General features: G+C 47.1%; 1 protein-coding gene across 5 annotated transcripts in view; it reads right to left on the bottom strand.

Annotated features, from left to right (window-relative positions):
- The window catches only part of HTT (huntingtin), a 136,701-nt gene that overhangs the window by 97,874 nt on the left and 22,309 nt on the right, over nucleotides 1-16,518 (bottom strand). For all 5 annotated transcript variants that reach the window (XM_082464327.1, XM_082464328.1, XM_082464326.1 and 2 more), the window contains exons 4-8: nucleotides 12,312-12,371; nucleotides 11,854-11,933; nucleotides 10,052-10,190; nucleotides 4,025-4,166; nucleotides 3,085-3,263 (exon numbers count right to left, since the gene is read on the bottom strand). In XM_082464327.1, coding sequence (XP_082320453.1) covers nucleotides 3,085-3,263; nucleotides 4,025-4,166; nucleotides 10,052-10,190; nucleotides 11,854-11,933; nucleotides 12,312-12,371 — 600 coding nt within the window. The remainder of the gene's footprint in view (nucleotides 1-3,084; nucleotides 3,264-4,024; nucleotides 4,167-10,051; nucleotides 10,191-11,853; nucleotides 11,934-12,311; nucleotides 12,372-16,518) is intronic.

A 16,518-nucleotide genomic window follows, 5' to 3' on the forward strand; every position in this document is an offset into this window, starting at 1 on the left:
TGTGTCCCATGCAATTTCAGGCATACTTACACCACAAGATTACTGATGATTTATCTGAAATTCAAACAACTGGTACCCCCTATTTTTATTTGCTAAGTTGGGCAGCCTTACCTTTAATATCATAAAAGTTATGCATACGTTTTTTAAAAAAGACAGTATAGCAGTTTACAGAATAAAAAGTAAAAGTCTCAAAGGTGGCTACTTTGACTGACTTGCCTTTAGTTCTTCTGACGGTTACCTCCATAACTCTAGGTCACAGATCTGCAAACTACAGTCCACAGGCAATCTGGCCCTCCATCGGGTTTTGCACATGAAGTTTTACTGGAACACGGCTGTGTGTGCACTGTCTGTGGCTGCTTTCCGGCTACGGTGCTGGAGTTGAGTAGCTGGCCCATGAGCCCTGCTCTAGGCAATCAGCTTCACACGGTGATTTCTGAGCCACCTACTCTGCGCAAAGGATCTCCTGACTTCTTGCTATGCACACGGGGGAAGTGAACACCCACACTGCCTCACCTCGCCTGCCTCCTCCCAAATTCTGTTAGCTACCTGAGTGCTTTTATATCAAGGGTTACGTTTATCTGCTACGATGTAACTTTTAAAATCACATGTGCTTTGCCTAGATGTTGAGCATCTGTCATACAGACCGAAGTCAGTCAGAAAGAGAAAAACACATATTGCATATTAACGCATATATGTGGAATCTAGAAAAATGGTGCAGATGAACCTGTCTGCAGGGCAGGAATAGAGACGCAGACGTAGAGAACAGACGTGTGGAAACAGTGGGCAGGAAGGGGAGGGTGGGATGAATTGGGAGATTACGACTGACCTAAGTACACTACCATGTGTAAAACAGATGGCTAGTGGGAACCTGCGGTATAGCACAGGGAGCTCAGCTCGGTGCTCTGTGATGACCTAGATGGGTGGGATGCGGGGGAGGGGAGGTCCAAGAGGAAGGGGGTACAGGTATACGTATAGCTGATTCACTTCGTTGTACAGCAGAAACTAACACGGCATTGTAAAGCAATTATACTCCAATTAAAAAAAAAAAATCAGTATGTGTCTCATCATGTGTACATTAACATCCTTCACTGCAAAGCCTATTAATGTGACTGGACCCGAAAAGAAAGAAGTATTTCATTATTACTAGTCCTGTGTCACTTGAGAGAGAATGTCCCAAGGATAACCGTTAAATGGATTCTCTTTTATCATAATCTCTTACTTGCTTAAAATTATTCAACATTTTAATTTGTTTCATAATTGGATAACTTAGTTTTATAAATCTTCCTGGTTTTCCCCTCCTTTTAACATACACACATGCCTTCCCTTTTTCCCAGCACTTAATCATAACATTGGTCACAGGGAGCTCCTTGGACTTCCTGTTTCTAATCTGAATGGCACACAGTACTAGTCATCTTAGAATTGCTTCTAACACATTCCTGGGTTAGGTGCTTTGTTTCTTGGATTTCAGGACTTCCTCTTTTTTTGTTATCTATTTCTCATTTTGCTGGAATACATCTTCAAATAATTTTTTCAAAAAGCATACATGAAAAAAATAAGTGCACATGAAAAGCAAACTGAATTCTTGCATATCTAAAAGTATCTATATTTTGCCCACACTTGCTTAACAGTTTAGCCAGGCTCAGGATTATTTTAAACTCTATTTAAATATAGCTAGCCAAGCTATTAGTACATTAGCTGAGCTGAACTTCTTAATCAAAATACTTTAATTCAAAATGGCCATCAGTCAAAAGAAAATAGATTAGATATGTTTTAGAGACAATCTTATCTAGCTTGCTAATGCAACAAGGTGCCATGCTGTTTAACCGTGTTGAAGAAACGTTAACTATTAAGAAAATCGGTAATTAATTAAGCACCACATCCCACACCCCTTCACTGCATCCTCCCAGGATTACTGCTCTCCTAGTTTAACACAGTTTTCAATATCCCTCCAGCCACATCTTCCCCCAGCACCCCTACTGACCTGTGAGAAAGCCTGGAGACCTTTACAGGACCCAGCTCACCCTCACCTGCACACTCTCACTCTCTCACTCTGTGGACTTGGCAAAGGCTGTAGCTTCTGTCTATAAAACTCTCTTCTCCCAACTCCCCGTGTCTGGTCAAATCCTACTCACCCAAAAGCATCAGCTCGTAACAGCCTGCCCAGCATGCCTCCCTGACCTTGGTCATGCACACCCCCTGCCCCCGCCATGTACTCTACAGTACCCTACACCCCCCGCCTTGCTATTTAGTGACTGTTTGCTTGCTTCCCCCACTAGACCAATGGTCTCCAAACTTTTGACTAAGCAGCCTTTTTTGTTAAAAAAAAATCAGAAAAAAATTCTGAGCATGCAACTCCAATAATATTTATTTTAAAATATTGTATAGGTACTACTGAACTCAGATATTATGTATATTATAAAATATGCACCAAATATGACAAGTCTCTAGCTCCAGTTATTGGTTTACAGGAAATACAGACAACAAAGAAACATGCTAATTTACACAACAGAGAGTCAAGTAATAAAAAATCAGATTGCCGGGAGTTCCACAGGACAATCTGTTTCTTCAAAAAGTGAACTCTAAGGGAAAAATGGGGACAGAAGGCAACCATCAGATCAAAGAGAATCACAATTCTTATCAACCAATCTTATTTGGATACTGGTTCCAAAGAGCAGAATAACAAACTGACAGGGGATACGTGGGTATCTGATGTTAAGAAAGTGTTCTATTTTTTAGGTATGACAAGGGCGTTGTCATTAAAATTTAAAAAAAAGAGTCCTCGTCTATAGGGACACATGAAATAGTTGCAGATAAAATAATACGACGGTTGGGGTTTGCTTCGAGCAGGTCTACGTAAACAGTACCCTCGGTGACAGTGTAAAGGGACGCCTTCATTTTTACCTGACATCACTACCACACACAGGTCGAGTAGCCGGGGTCATGACCTGGGATCTGAACCACGGGGTCCGGCTCCAGAGTCCACGCTCTTAAGCCTCGGCTCTGCCACTTCTCTTCCAAATTAGTTGAGTCTCTGAACGTTGGTCATGGGCGCACAAGCACTAGAGTAAAGCACGGGGCGCCTACCTGGACAAGCTGCTCCGTCGAGGGAGAGACCTCCATCTCTTTCCGTGTCACCCCAAAGCTGCCTTTCAGGCTCGTGTCCTTGACCTGCTGCTGCAGCAAGGGCACCAAATACCTCAATGTGAGCAGCACTCCGAGAATCAGGAGGGTGGAGTGTTCCTCCTCCACGGGAACCAGCAAACCTAGAAAGGCAGCAACAAGATTCTGTCACATCGGATTCGCTGCTGGGAGACTCGTGGCTTCCTTTGTTAACAGGAAGAGATCCAAAGCAGAACCGTATCATGAGGCTGGCAGGGAGGGATACAGATGGCACAAACATTACGGGAAAAAATACACAGTGTATCTCAGCGAGCGGCCAAAATCCAGGAGTGGCTCTACGGGGTAACATTTAAAGCCTCAGCTCAGCGAGGCCCTGCACAGTGAGTGAGTTTCACTGCCTCTGAAAGCCAGGCAGCTCTTTCACGTCGACTGTCCGCGTGCTCCCGGCAGCACCTGCCAGCATGGATTTCCACAATTGCCCCCAGTCGAGGAGGAACCTTCAGCAGGCCTACACCCGTCCAGAGAGCGCCTGTGCAGGCCCCTCACGGGGACCTGAGCCTCAGTTTCCGGCCGCGGGGACTCCCTGCACTCAGGGCCTCCGCAGAGACGTGGTGCGGTGTGCTGCCCAGAGGGCCAGGCCCGGGAAGGCTCCCGCCCACCGCCCCGCCAGCTGTCCGAGGGCCCGGCCGCATCCGCACCGCTGCACCGAGGAGGAGGAGCCTTCTCCGAACCCTCACCCAGACCCCACAGGGGCTCGTTCACATTTACCAGCCGGCCAGGGCTAAAGGGCCCAGTTCAGAAGCTGAGGGGCTGCCTGATTTTAAAGAATTTCAAAGGCCTGTCTCAAGTAAACACTAGTGACCACCCCCCGACGGGGAGAATCACTAGCAGGCCTGCGCCTCACCTAAGAGCACGCTGAGCAGCCAGCTGTAAAAGTACTGCGTCCTCCTGGAGTGCTGGCAGATGCTCACCGCCGAGCCGGCCGCTGTCCGCCGCACGGTAGGAGAGCTGGACTTCAGATTCGCTATGAAAGCCTTTAACAGAACCTGTGGAAGCAAAGTCCAAGTAGACAGAAGACGAAGCTCCTGTGAAACTCATCATGGGCTTCCCTGGCGCAGTGGTTAAGGATCCGCCTGCCAGTGCAGGGGACACGGGTTTGATCCCTGGTCCGGGAAGATCCCACATGCCCTGGAGCAACTAAGCCCATGTGCCACAACTACTGAGCCTGCGCTCTAGAGCCCACATGCCACAACTACTGAGCCCATATGCCACAACGACTGAAGCCTGCGCGCCTAGAGCCCGTGCTCCGTAACAAGAGAAGCCACTGCAATGAGAAGCCCGCACACCGCAACGGACAGTAGCCCCCACTCGCTGCAACTAGAGAAAGCCAGCAAACGGCAACAAAGACCCAACGCAGCCAAAAATAAATTAACATAAAATAAATAAATTTATTTTTAAAAAAAGAAAAAGAAACCATCATGTATTTCAAAAAGCATAACTTGCTCCAAATTCTTGCGGAGTATAAAGTATTAACAATTTGAGACCTTCCTAGAGCTGAATGGAAGCACCCCAAATCTGGGATATTTCAGAGCAGTTTGCAAATATGTAGTCGATTTATTTCCTTATAAACTGAGTAGGGACTTGCTCAGCATCTACGTCCCTACATGAGAGTGAAAGCCTTCACTTCTAGAAAAGGTGTCCCCACAATAGTTGGGGCCAGGGTCAGTGAATAACACTATGTAAAATAAATGCAGTAAAAAAAAAAAAGAAAACAACACAGCAAATAATGAAGTCCAGGAGAAGGGTGCTAGCCAATCACAGCAAGGTCCCAGCCTAAACGACGGCTTGTAAATGTGCTGCTAATGCCACCAAGAGACAGTCTCAGGTCTGGAAAACGTGTGCAACGTAACTGAGCTGGGACCATACACTCCTCACAGCTATTTTCCTAAGAAATCAGAGAATAAGACTTGTTACCGTGCCTCCAAGAAAACCCAAAGGAGGGGTGCTATAATTCTAGGGGTGCTATAGTGCTAACGATGACCATTTAGTCTTCACAAAAATATCCAAAGAACGAAAGGGGGTGACCATCCAGCTGCAGGAGGTTGGTGACTATGTTACTTAAGAACGTCTATTTCCCATCATTCTAAACTATGCTCTGAGCAACGATTTGGCCCAGTTACTGTTGGGCACGTACGGAGCCTCGCTGAGCAAGTCAGGGACACCACTGGGGCCCTACCGGGGGAAGTCTAACCATCGGCAAAAGAGCAGCCAATTAACAGACTGGCATCTGACTTAAATAAGCTTCTCCCTAACTGCGTGTTGGCATAAACTGGTTCTCAGAGGCTCATCAACGCTCAGTGAATTCACAGATTAGACCTCTGGAACCAGAGAGGTGGAGGACCAGACCCCCGGCCACAGGACACCCCTAGTAGATTGTGGCCTCCAGTTTCTCCCCAGAGACAATATCCGGAGAAACCACTCAACTTATCTCTGACACACTTTTTTAGCTTCAAGGAAAGATACATTTTAAAGAACTCCTTTGAATGAGAACATACACACACACACACGCATCACTGAAACGGTAAATAATCATCCTATATTAGTCCAAACTTCTAAGCAGAATGAAAGCTAAACATTACTATGAAGAGTCAGCCCATGGTGAACTTAAAGTTTGGAATAATAGTAAAATGGAATGAGAGTTCGAGGGGGCTTTCTTGGGTCCAAGTCCCACAATCCCGAGAATGCCCTGTAGAAGGCTGCTGGCCGGAGGTTACCTAGACCATCCTTAAAAGCTCTTCTCATAAGAGGAGGAAGTGCGCTAGACTGCAGGGCAGATAGCTCCACTTTTCTAAACATAGGCAGGACATATACTTAAGAGTACTTCATTCCGCTTTAGAGTCAAGAGTACTTCAGGGAGTGGAAACGGAAATTAAACCAAACTGTGACTCCAGAACACTCAGCAGATGGCTAAACTTAAAATGACCAAAATTCCAATTCTGTGAGGACAGGGAGCTGCCGGAACTCGCACACACCACGGATGAGGTGTAAGCTCGTGCAGCCACTTAGCAAAGCTGTTTAGAGGCATCTACCGAAGGTGACATATACACACCCCACAATCTCTGTTTCTAGCTATCACAACCTGTGCTCCAAGAGACACGTACAAGGACAGGCAGAGCAGCAACACTCGCGACAGTCAACACTACAAACGACCCAAGGTCCAGCTGCAGTAAAATGATGAGCTGCAGCACATTCACCACTCATCACAAGGGAACACTACACAGCTCTGAAAAACCGCGGGATCTACTGACACACGCAGTGACGTGGGAGAATCTCACGAGCTTAGTGCTGAGCAAAAGAAACCAGACGAAAAGAACACATACTGTACGGTCCTACATATTTACAATTTAAAAACAGACCCTCTGGCATTAGAAGCCAGGTCAGTGATCAGCCCTGTGGAGGAAGGAGGGAGTAGTGACAGGGAGAGGGTGCGGAGGCTCCTGGGTGCCGGTAATACTCCATATGTCCAGACCTAGGCAGTGGCCACAAGGGCAGATTCGCTTTGTGACCACTCATCAAGGAGTACACGTATGATTTACATGCCTCTTGTATGTACATTACACACCAGTCAAATAAAAGGCTTGGGAGTCTCAATATTTAACAGGTAACCCTGAGAATAACACAGCAGGGCCCCTGTTAGGAAACTTCTGATCAAACATGCTGTACTGGACACGTGAACCTCTACTTCCCAGACACCCCACCAGAATCACATGTACAAGGTTTAAAAAGCATAAACTTATAAGGACAAAAAGAACAGAACAGGGACAAGGGCAGACTAGAGGCATTAGCAAATTTTGGAAGCTAGAAAGTAAACAAGTGGTAACTGACTGATTTGCAGTCCTCAGGCAGAAGTTCCCACGCAAGCCTTTTTGGGAGCTGCGGAGAAGGACTGAAAGCCACCAACCAAAGGCAAGCTCACTCAAGCCACAGAAATCCAAGAAAAGCTCAGGCTTAGGAGTACCAGAGACATCTGAAAGTGGCGTGGATGTGGGGACGAAACAGCTGCTCATCTAACAGCTCCTTGGGCAAACTGCCAAGCCCCTCTCCCACCCAGGCAGCCCGGGATGTGGTCTTCACTTCCCCATCTCCCGCAGAGACAGGGAATCCCCAGAGATGCTGCCACAGCTGAGGACAGACACGAGGCACAGACAGAAAACAGAAATTAAGAAGAAGTCTGCATTCTGACCAGTGAGACTGTCAGCACCCTTCCATCCGAGGGTCCCAGGACAAATGCAGCTGGGCTGATGCCTCCAAGCAGGAGAATGAGGGATTTTCCTTTAGAGATACTGACTGGCCCAAGAGGAAGAGACTTACTACATTTAAAGACCCACAGTGGAAAAGCAGGTTCACCACCCATTACCTGAGGAAGTCCACCTGGGGACAAAGCTTGCCACACACTTGCTTCCAATAAGCTTTTTAGGGGCTCACTCAAATCTATGCGGACAACTGCTGACATAAAAGAGAAAGACAGGAAATAGAACAGAGGAAGTCGGAAGAAACACACAATGTGGAGGTCAAAGGAAGTTGTCAAGAAACTATAATCCGGGCTTCCCTGGTAGCGCAGTGGTTGAGAATCTGCCTGCCAATGCAGGAGACACGGGTTCGAGCCCTGGTCTGGGAAGATCCCACATGCCACAGAGCAACTAGGCCCGTGAGCCACAATTACTGAGCCTGCACATCTGGAGCCTGTGCTCCGCAACAAGAGAGGCTGCGATAGTGAGAGGCCCGTGCACCACGATGAAGAGTGGCCCCCACTTGCCGCAACTAGAGAAAGCCCTCGCACAGAAACGAAGACCCAACACAGCCAAAAATAAAAAAATAAATAAATAAAATAAAATAAAAAAAAAAAAAACAAAAAGAAAAACAAAAAAAACCCCAAAAAAACCCCAAATAACTCAATTTAAAAAAAAAAAAAGGGGCTTCCCTGGTGGCGCAGTGGTTGAAAGTCTGCCTGCCAATGCAGGGGACACGGGTTCGAGCCCTGGTCTGGGAAGATCCCACGTGCCGTGGAGCAACTAGGCCCGTGAGCCACAATAACTGAGCCTGCGCGTCTGGAGCTTGTGCTCCGCAACAAGAGAGGCCGCGATAGTGAGAGGCCTGCGCACCGTGATGAAGAGTGGCCCCCACTTGCCGCAACTAGAGAAAGCCCTCACACAGAAACGAAGACCCAACACAGCCAAAAATAAATAAATTAATTAATTAAAAAAAAAAAAAAAAAAGAAACTATAATCAATATCCTCAGAAAGATTAAGAGAGTGTATTCGTGAAACAAGAAGAGGGTGCCAGGAAACATGAACGTTCTGAACACGAGAAAGCTCTTAGAAATTAGTAACACAGCAGGAACAAAAATTCCAGAGAAGAGTTTAGGGTGGACATCTCCTAGAAAAGTACAGAAAAAAGAAATGGAAAGTAGAAACAAAAGATAATACAAATGTGCATCAGTCCAGGAGGGCCAACAGCTAACTAACAAATTTCAGAAAGACAGCACAGAGAAAATAAAGGGGGGAAATTGTCAGAGAAATATAAGGACATTTCCCAGAACTGAAGGCTAGAAGGTTCCAAATTAAAAGGTCTGTCAAGCACCCAGCACTCCCCCCTACACAAAACAGTAAAAACCTTCTAGAGAAGGACACATTCAGAGGCTAAGAGATCAGGTCATTTGACTTCTCGGATGCCCCGCTGGAGACAACGAGACAAAGGGGCAAAGCCTGTACATTCCTAAGGGAAGACGATTTCTACCCCAGAACTCTACGCCCAGCCAAGTGTGAGGGAGGAATCAAGGCATTTTCACTAATGCAGAATCTCAAACGATTTACTTGCCAGTCATCCTTCCTCAGGAAGCCCCCTCTCCAGGAGTAAGCCTAGAGAGACAAAGACATGGCAGCCAGGAATCAGGCATCGGACAGGGGAGCCAAGACATGACTGTGCGACAGACCTAAGGGGTGCCCTGACCAGGCTGGAGCAGCGGCTGCGGAGCCCAGGACGACTCCAGCGGAGGAAACGGGTCCAGGAAACTACCCATCGCGCGCACAACTGAACGGAGACACACAGCACCGGTGGGAGATGTGAGAAGATGGAAATTGCCAAAGAATAATAAGCAAATGAAAAAGAGGCAATTACTGACTCCAGAAATACTGAAAAGTTATACAAAGAAACATAACCACGGCACAGAACATAACTAGCTGTGACTATTTACTTAGGCATAATAATGTACACACTGAATACTGATATAACTGTAGTAAAAAGAGGGAAGAAGGGTTAGAGCTGAATTCATCTTTTCCATTGTAAAAAAATTAAAAAATCCAAAACCAGCAGTATAAGCAAGTTATTTAGAAATGTGGAGGGAAACACCAAGAAAAACACTAACACAGGACTGACCCACTAAAAGGAGGAAGTCAAGAATCTGTAATCCTCAGACCATGTGACAGGGTCATGATTTCTGGACATTATAGACAAAACACTAAAGAGGGTTTGAAGGTTGCTGGTTGGGGCAAAAAACAAACAGGAAGTGAAGTGGTCCCCGACGGCCCAGGGGACTCATACGCACGAGGCATCATCGGTGAGCTTTCTCCTGCCTGCAGTCCAGGGACAGCGGCCTTTCTTCAGCCAGGCTAAGCAGTCAATCTTACACCCCAAAACCAGTCTGCTCTGGCAAAATGCCTTTTGATTTTGCATCTATAAACCATCTCCCTATTCCTCTTTTCACCCCACAATAAGAAAGCAGAAGTGGAAAGAAACTCTCAGTGTGCCTCCAAAGAGCTCAAAAGATTTTAATCTAAATCACGAAGCACAGCCTAACTCGAGAAGTACTCTCAAATGCCTGCCTGTGCAAAAGCCCAACTCCCACGCCTGTGACTTGAAGCAGCAATCATACCTTAATTTCATTGTCGTTTGCAAAATTGCCGAAAGAAGCCATAATCTTAGGGACAGCTGCAGCCAAGGTCTCCTGGACAGACTCTTCGGGTCTCTTGCTTGTGCGCGTCAGGCAAGGCAAAAGGTTTACCAAGTAAGGCCTGCACATGTGAGAGGGACACTAATTACTCTTCCAGGGCCTGCCTTAATGAGAAACACAAGCGATGACTTCAGTGTCTGTTCGGGAAAAACCAGTTTTTACATGCAGAAGAGTCCTTCCTGGAAGGTAAACAAACCTCTGCTAGAAGACTAACGGCAGATGAAGCCCAAATGCTGGGAGGCTCTCATCCTTCCTTTCTCTAGTCACACATGACTCTCAAAAGCTTGTTTTAAAAATTCTTTGCAGTAAATTATAATAGTTATTAAAATAATCAGATTTTAAATTAGAAACTAACAGATAATATAAGAAAACACCATTTAAAAAATAAATTAAGAAATAAGAATAAAGCTTTCTTGAAAAGGGAGCATTACAAAATTTCTTCTAAGCATTGAAACTGAATAAGGCCTTAGAGAGAAGCCTGGCCCTCTACAGAGAAGTAGCAGACCATGCAGGACTGGAGAGGAGCAGTCACAGGACAGGTAAGTCGAAGCCACAGGACAAGCACCTGGTGGCGGCGGCGGCGTCCTCTAGTGGCAGAGACGGGCAGCAAGCAGGTGTACCCCTGGGACTGTACAGGGAGGGAGGCGGGCCCTTCTAAGGAGATGACCCAAGGGAAAACAAACCAGACATCACAAGGAAGACATGCCCAACTTTTCAAAGAAGTCAGGCCAATGAGTCAACGGAGCGTCTGAGGTGACGGGGGCCACTGGGGGCCAGATCTCCCTGTGCCTTGGTAAGGAGTCTGGATTTATATGAACAGCTCTGGGAAATGAGTAAAGAGTTTAAGTAAAGGAATGACATGATCCAATCATATTTTTTTTAAGGTCACTTCGGCTTCTATGTGGAGAACTGGGGATATGTTGCTTCAGAAATATAACAAAGTTTTCAAAATAAGGGTAGTAAAAGAAAAAGGTTATATAAAAAGAAATTTCCTTAGTGACTGTATGTCCACAATCATGTAAGACTCTTATTACAGTCAGGCTCAGTGGACTAGATCACTGTTTCATATTAAAAGAGAGGGTTTCTGCCACTCCACCAGTTCCTCAGGGACAAGCCAAGGGCTCCGTGGATGTCAGCACGTCTTGCCAGTGAAGGAGAGAAGGAAGGAGTTGAAAACTGTGGCCCTTCTTTTGTTTTTCAATCCATTAAGATACAACTGGTTCAATCAGTCAAAACGTTATTCACAGTTTAACACTCATATTTTTAACCCACATAATAGACAAAGGCATAGTTTTCTATAATCCCTACGGTAAGCAACAATGAGGTGGTACTCAACCTTCAACCACCTGGCAAGTATCTTTTCGGCAAGTACCACGTGCAGACGCTGTTATCAGTGTTGGGCTGCAGCAGGGACCAGACAGGGATGCCCCCACTGTCCTGAGACGCACATCTCCTACAGCTCTCAGGGGAGGGTGGGATAGAAAACGAACAAGCACGCTGATGAAGTGTGCAACAGTATTCCTGAGAGCCGTAAGTTTTACGCAGGAAAAGGATCAGGACAACCTGTACTGCAGCTGGAGAGGCAGAAGTGGGCAGCTTCAGACAGAGTGCACAGGGAAGACCTTTAGAGAAATGACATTTGAGCCAACATGGCAAGAATCCACCGGAGCTGGCCCCCCATCCAAAATAATAATAATAGTAATAACCCAGAGTGTCCACTCTACCTGCATTTCTGAGGTCGAACGAGGTGAGCCAGCTCTGCAAACCTCCACAGGGCAGCGCGCAGGCTCCGAGGAGCGCCGTTCTGAGGGATTTAAGAAGCAGTGTGTTACATTTAAGAGTCGCGGACACGAGTCACCAAGAGGACTTCAAATAAACAAAAGCATTTTTTTCATTGCTAATTTCTATTTTTAAAGAAAAGGCCATTTAAATGTGTAACTACGTTTGAAATTTTAAGGTCTAATGGGATGGAGTTACAAAGATATTTTTTAAAACTACCATTTTAATTCCCATCCCATCTAATAAATAATGAGGAGCAACCTTTTTAAGAAAAGTAAAACAATAAAGTCTACTTTACCAAACAGCATTTATTTCCTTATCAAATAAAAGATAAAATTTCACATACACTGTTCAATACAGTGAATCAGTAGCACTTTTTCAACAATGGAAAACAAAAGCCTACCTTTTTAATTTCCTTATAGAGTTCTAACTGTAACCTCGGAAGATTAGAATCCATCAAAGCCTACAACAAAATACAAGAGATTTGTTCACGGAAGACACATTCTACTAGCAATTCTAAAGAAAGCTAAAAGGCAACTAAAATTTCAATTTTGGGGCAAAGTAGAATATAATAGCAACTAAACTAAGAACCTATTCTTTAAGAAAGAAGCATATGTATGCAGGAAGTTACCAAACAGACTAGATACAGATCGTTCACTTTAATTTTTAAAATGGAAGGAAAAAATTTAACTTTCATTACAATCAAATACTACACAATACCAAAATTAAACGGTACATAGTTCAAACTCATTCTAAAGCTCTTATATTCAATTAAAGCACATTCTGTTGGACGATCCAACATTAGCAATGCCCTGGAGTCTGCAGGGCCAGCAGGGCGGTGGGGGGACGTCCCAGATCAGGGCCCCTCGCTCTGGCGTGGGAACACTCCTCTCCACGCAGAGGCCCAAGTCCTCTCCAAAGGTCTGGTCCGCCAGTGAGGCACAGGTGCTCCCCAGCGAGCAGCAACGCTCCGAACCTGCGGGAACCACAGGCTCCTCAGAGCCATTTCTTGACCCTTCTGCTCACTTATGGGCCAAACCAAACAATGGCCACACAGCCAATTTCAACCCAGTGAGAATGGTTGATGGCAACCACCGCCAGTGACACAAAGTCCACGTTGGAGACGGTTTCTCAAGACAGAAAGGAGAGACTTCTGTGCCCTGCGCTCAGCCATGGGAACCTCTCTTCCAAAACAGTATTGCCAATGTCTCGTCCACAAGAAGAGCAGAAAGACGTAACCAAGCCTCCATGGAAAAGCCCTCCTCCTTTCCTAAGATGTACAGCATGGGATGTCTATAAACCAAGCTGGTCTTAGTAAAACTCACGGAGGTTCAGCAAGCTTGAGAATCAAAACAGGGTCACTTTCTGGGAGGTTCCAAATAATGTCTCAGAAATTTTAAAATCCTAATTCTGCTGTTTGTGTGTACTAAAATTCCTTAAATGAGCACACCAAAATTGACAAACATATATTAAAGCACTACTTTGCCAATAAAACCAGAAGGCATATCAAAGTTTTGTTTTACTTTATAAATGTTTTATAAACTAATATCAAACCTATTTTATTACAGGAGGAAAGTAAACCTCAAGCCCCTGGAACAGCACTGAACGGGCCCTCACAGTCATGGGTGATGGTAAGATGCCATCTGACCCCTCCCTGCTCCTGACCCCACCTTCACACTGAGGCGAACACACACAGCAGCCGAGTCCAGCCCATGACGGCCCCCTGTGCCTCACAGGCCGCCCTGGGTCAAGGCCCCCACCTCTCCTCCCCGGGTTACTCAGCCTCCCGCAGGGATTCTGGGTGCACGGTCTTTCTCCACTCCACGGCAGGCTACACGGCATCCGCAGGCTACTCTTCCTAAATAAAGCACTCCTCTGACCAGGTTAAAGCCCTTCACGCGCTCTTCCTTTCCTTCATCCTCTACCAAATGAAGTACAAACCCCTTGAGTGGATCCTCAACACCTCCCATTCTCTGCTAGCACACACGTTCACCCTCCTAGGTGGCTCTGCAGGGGTTAAGAGGGTCCTGATCTCCTCACTCACCTAACAGCCACCACCTCCAGGAAGCCTCCTCTGCCTCGCCAGACAGAAATCACCTCCACTTCCTGACCGCCACGATGAGTTGCCAGCATGTCTCAGAACTTACACCACTCATTAAGGCATTCCTGTACAAACATGCTTCCCCCCCCAACCCCCGCCGAGACTGTAAATTATCTGAAGGCAGGAGCGCGCTGTCAGCTAAAGCCCATCCCCAGTGCACTTGCTACACAAGTGAAAAGCAGAGCATGCCCCATTTTCTTGGGTCCTCATCCTAAGCATATAATGATACTCTGGAAAACAGAAGGCGCAAGTCCAGGACCTGACTCCTAAGCGACCATCCAAGTGCTCCTGTCCACCCCTGACACCCGGGCCTAGGGCCACCCACGTTCTCCCGAGCCTGTCCTTCCTCTGCCACCGTGAGAGCACATCAGCCAGACCCTGACCCCACTCCCAGCCTGCTGGCCTTGAAGACCAGCGCATCTGAGGAAGCAGACATCAGAGCACAGCCAAAGCCCGGGATGTCCGACTTTAAGCAGAAAGAAGAGGTTCCGAGAAACTGACCTCGTCTTACGCTCAGGGGCGTAACATGAGAAGTTGGAACCTCTGCACTGGGAGGCCAGAAACAAGGCAGAGGAAATAGGAAGGCAGCAGGGAGGTGGCCAGGAAGAGAAGCCAGCACCTGGAGCTCTGACCAGGCCATGGCCCAAGCCCCCAAACACACACACCAGGCTAGCTGGACAGCAGTTACGGAAGCACGTCTCTCTCTGCAGCATGTGCCTCCATGTAAAACGACCATCTTCTTTGTTTGTTTGTTTGGGGTCATATTGTCCTCTCTCCCCTCCTCACCTGCTGGCAACCTGTGGTGACTTCTTTAGGTTTTCTGATTCTAAGGATCAGATTCAAGAACTGAAATATCAGAAAAAGCCTAGCCTGGTCCTGCCAGTGGGAATAAAAAAAAGCAGCAAGGATGTTGAGGCCTGGAGAGAAGCAAGTATAACTGAAAAAGTCCACCTCCAAACGTGCTGTGGGCCCATCACACCTGAGTGGTACCCACGCACTGCCAGGCGGAGAACAAGGTCAAATGGCTGTGGCCACTACAGCACTGCAGGGGCGGGGGGGGGGGGGGGTGTGTGCACGTGGAGACATGAAACGCAGTGGGAGGGAGAAGACCAGGCAACGCCCAGTGGAGAAGCCAGAACCCTGTGTCTGCAGAGAAGCCGGCGCCCAAGCACAGAGAGCATGGCCCACAGATCCACAGGCCAGAAAGCGGGGAGCAGTGGGGCTCTGGCGTGCCCCTCGGCCTCTCTGGTTAAGGAAGCGGGAATCTCACTGTAGGAGCACGCTTACCACTCCGAGGCCCAGCAAGGGGCAGGACGACGCTAACCCGTCACGCACGCCACGGCACTCGAGCCTCACGCTCAGGCACACAAAACCGTGTCCGGTTCCCTCCATGGTTAGGGAGACTGAGGCTCGCAGAATGAAGTACATTTCCCACAGCTGCTCAGCGAGCGGGCAGCAGAGGCCAGATCCAAGCGCAGGCCTCCTTCACTCCAGGACCTCCCTGTGCCCCACCTCCTTAACGCAGGAGTAAAGGGTGACCGTCTTCCCGAGGAAGCTGGACCCGTGACAGAAAAACGAAGGACAATTTCTTGGCCAATGTAAAGTGTGACCACTCTCCAGAGAAAGTCCTTGGGGAGACTCCAAAGAACAGTTTTAGTTTTCAAGATCCTAATAAGGAGGGAAATATTCAACTAACCTATGTTAGGTTGGAGTTCTTGGTTCATCTGGCCAGGTAAGTATTACTAGGAAGAGAGCCTTCAAGGAAAATAAAAAGATGTAGCCTTATCTAAATTTCATGGGTGGAACTCAAAACAGTCAGGGAAAAATCAGGAAAAACTGGAAAGATCCAATAAGTAGGGATCCCCACAGAGAAGGGAACAAGACGCATTTTCTCCTTAACCATCATCAAGAAATCGTTCTTGGAGAAAGCGTCAAGGGCTATGTCAGAGAGCCTTCCTTGGCACTGGTTAGCCCATGGGGGGAACAATATGTAAGCTTGGACACAAAATTCAAAAGGCTCATTCACACACTCAAAGGTGACCTGGAAGAAGGCGCCCAGGGTGGTTGAGGATGCAAACTAGGAGAATGGCAGAGTGAGAAAAACAAGGATTGTTTTCCAACACCGTAAGAATTATGGAAGAAAGACTTTATCCTCAATGGCAGCAGAAAACAAAAAAAGGGAAAAGTGGATTAAAGCTACAGTGGTCTTGGGTACTAACTCTGCACCGGGAAGCAGTAAGCGAAGAGGACAGGTGTCCCCAGCCCTCTCCTTATCTCACCTACCACCCAGGTAGCTCTGGCTTTCGGGCTTCATCAACCTTTTCTGGGAACTCCTATCTCTCCAGTCACGTCACACCAACTCCAGCGAAGCTACCAGAGAAGGCACGTCTTTACCTGCAAACAGTACTGCCTGACCCAGGTCTTAGGAGACAAAGACACCAAAGGCGGATCCCACTCCCCGTCGCCCTGCCTTTCAAGGCCTCATGGTTTCTCAACAAAGTGATGCTTT

This window comes from Balaenoptera physalus, assembly GCF_965194825.1.
Source record: "Balaenoptera physalus genome assembly, chromosome: 5".
NCBI classification, from domain to species: domain Eukaryota; kingdom Metazoa; phylum Chordata; class Mammalia; order Artiodactyla; family Balaenopteridae; genus Balaenoptera; species Balaenoptera physalus.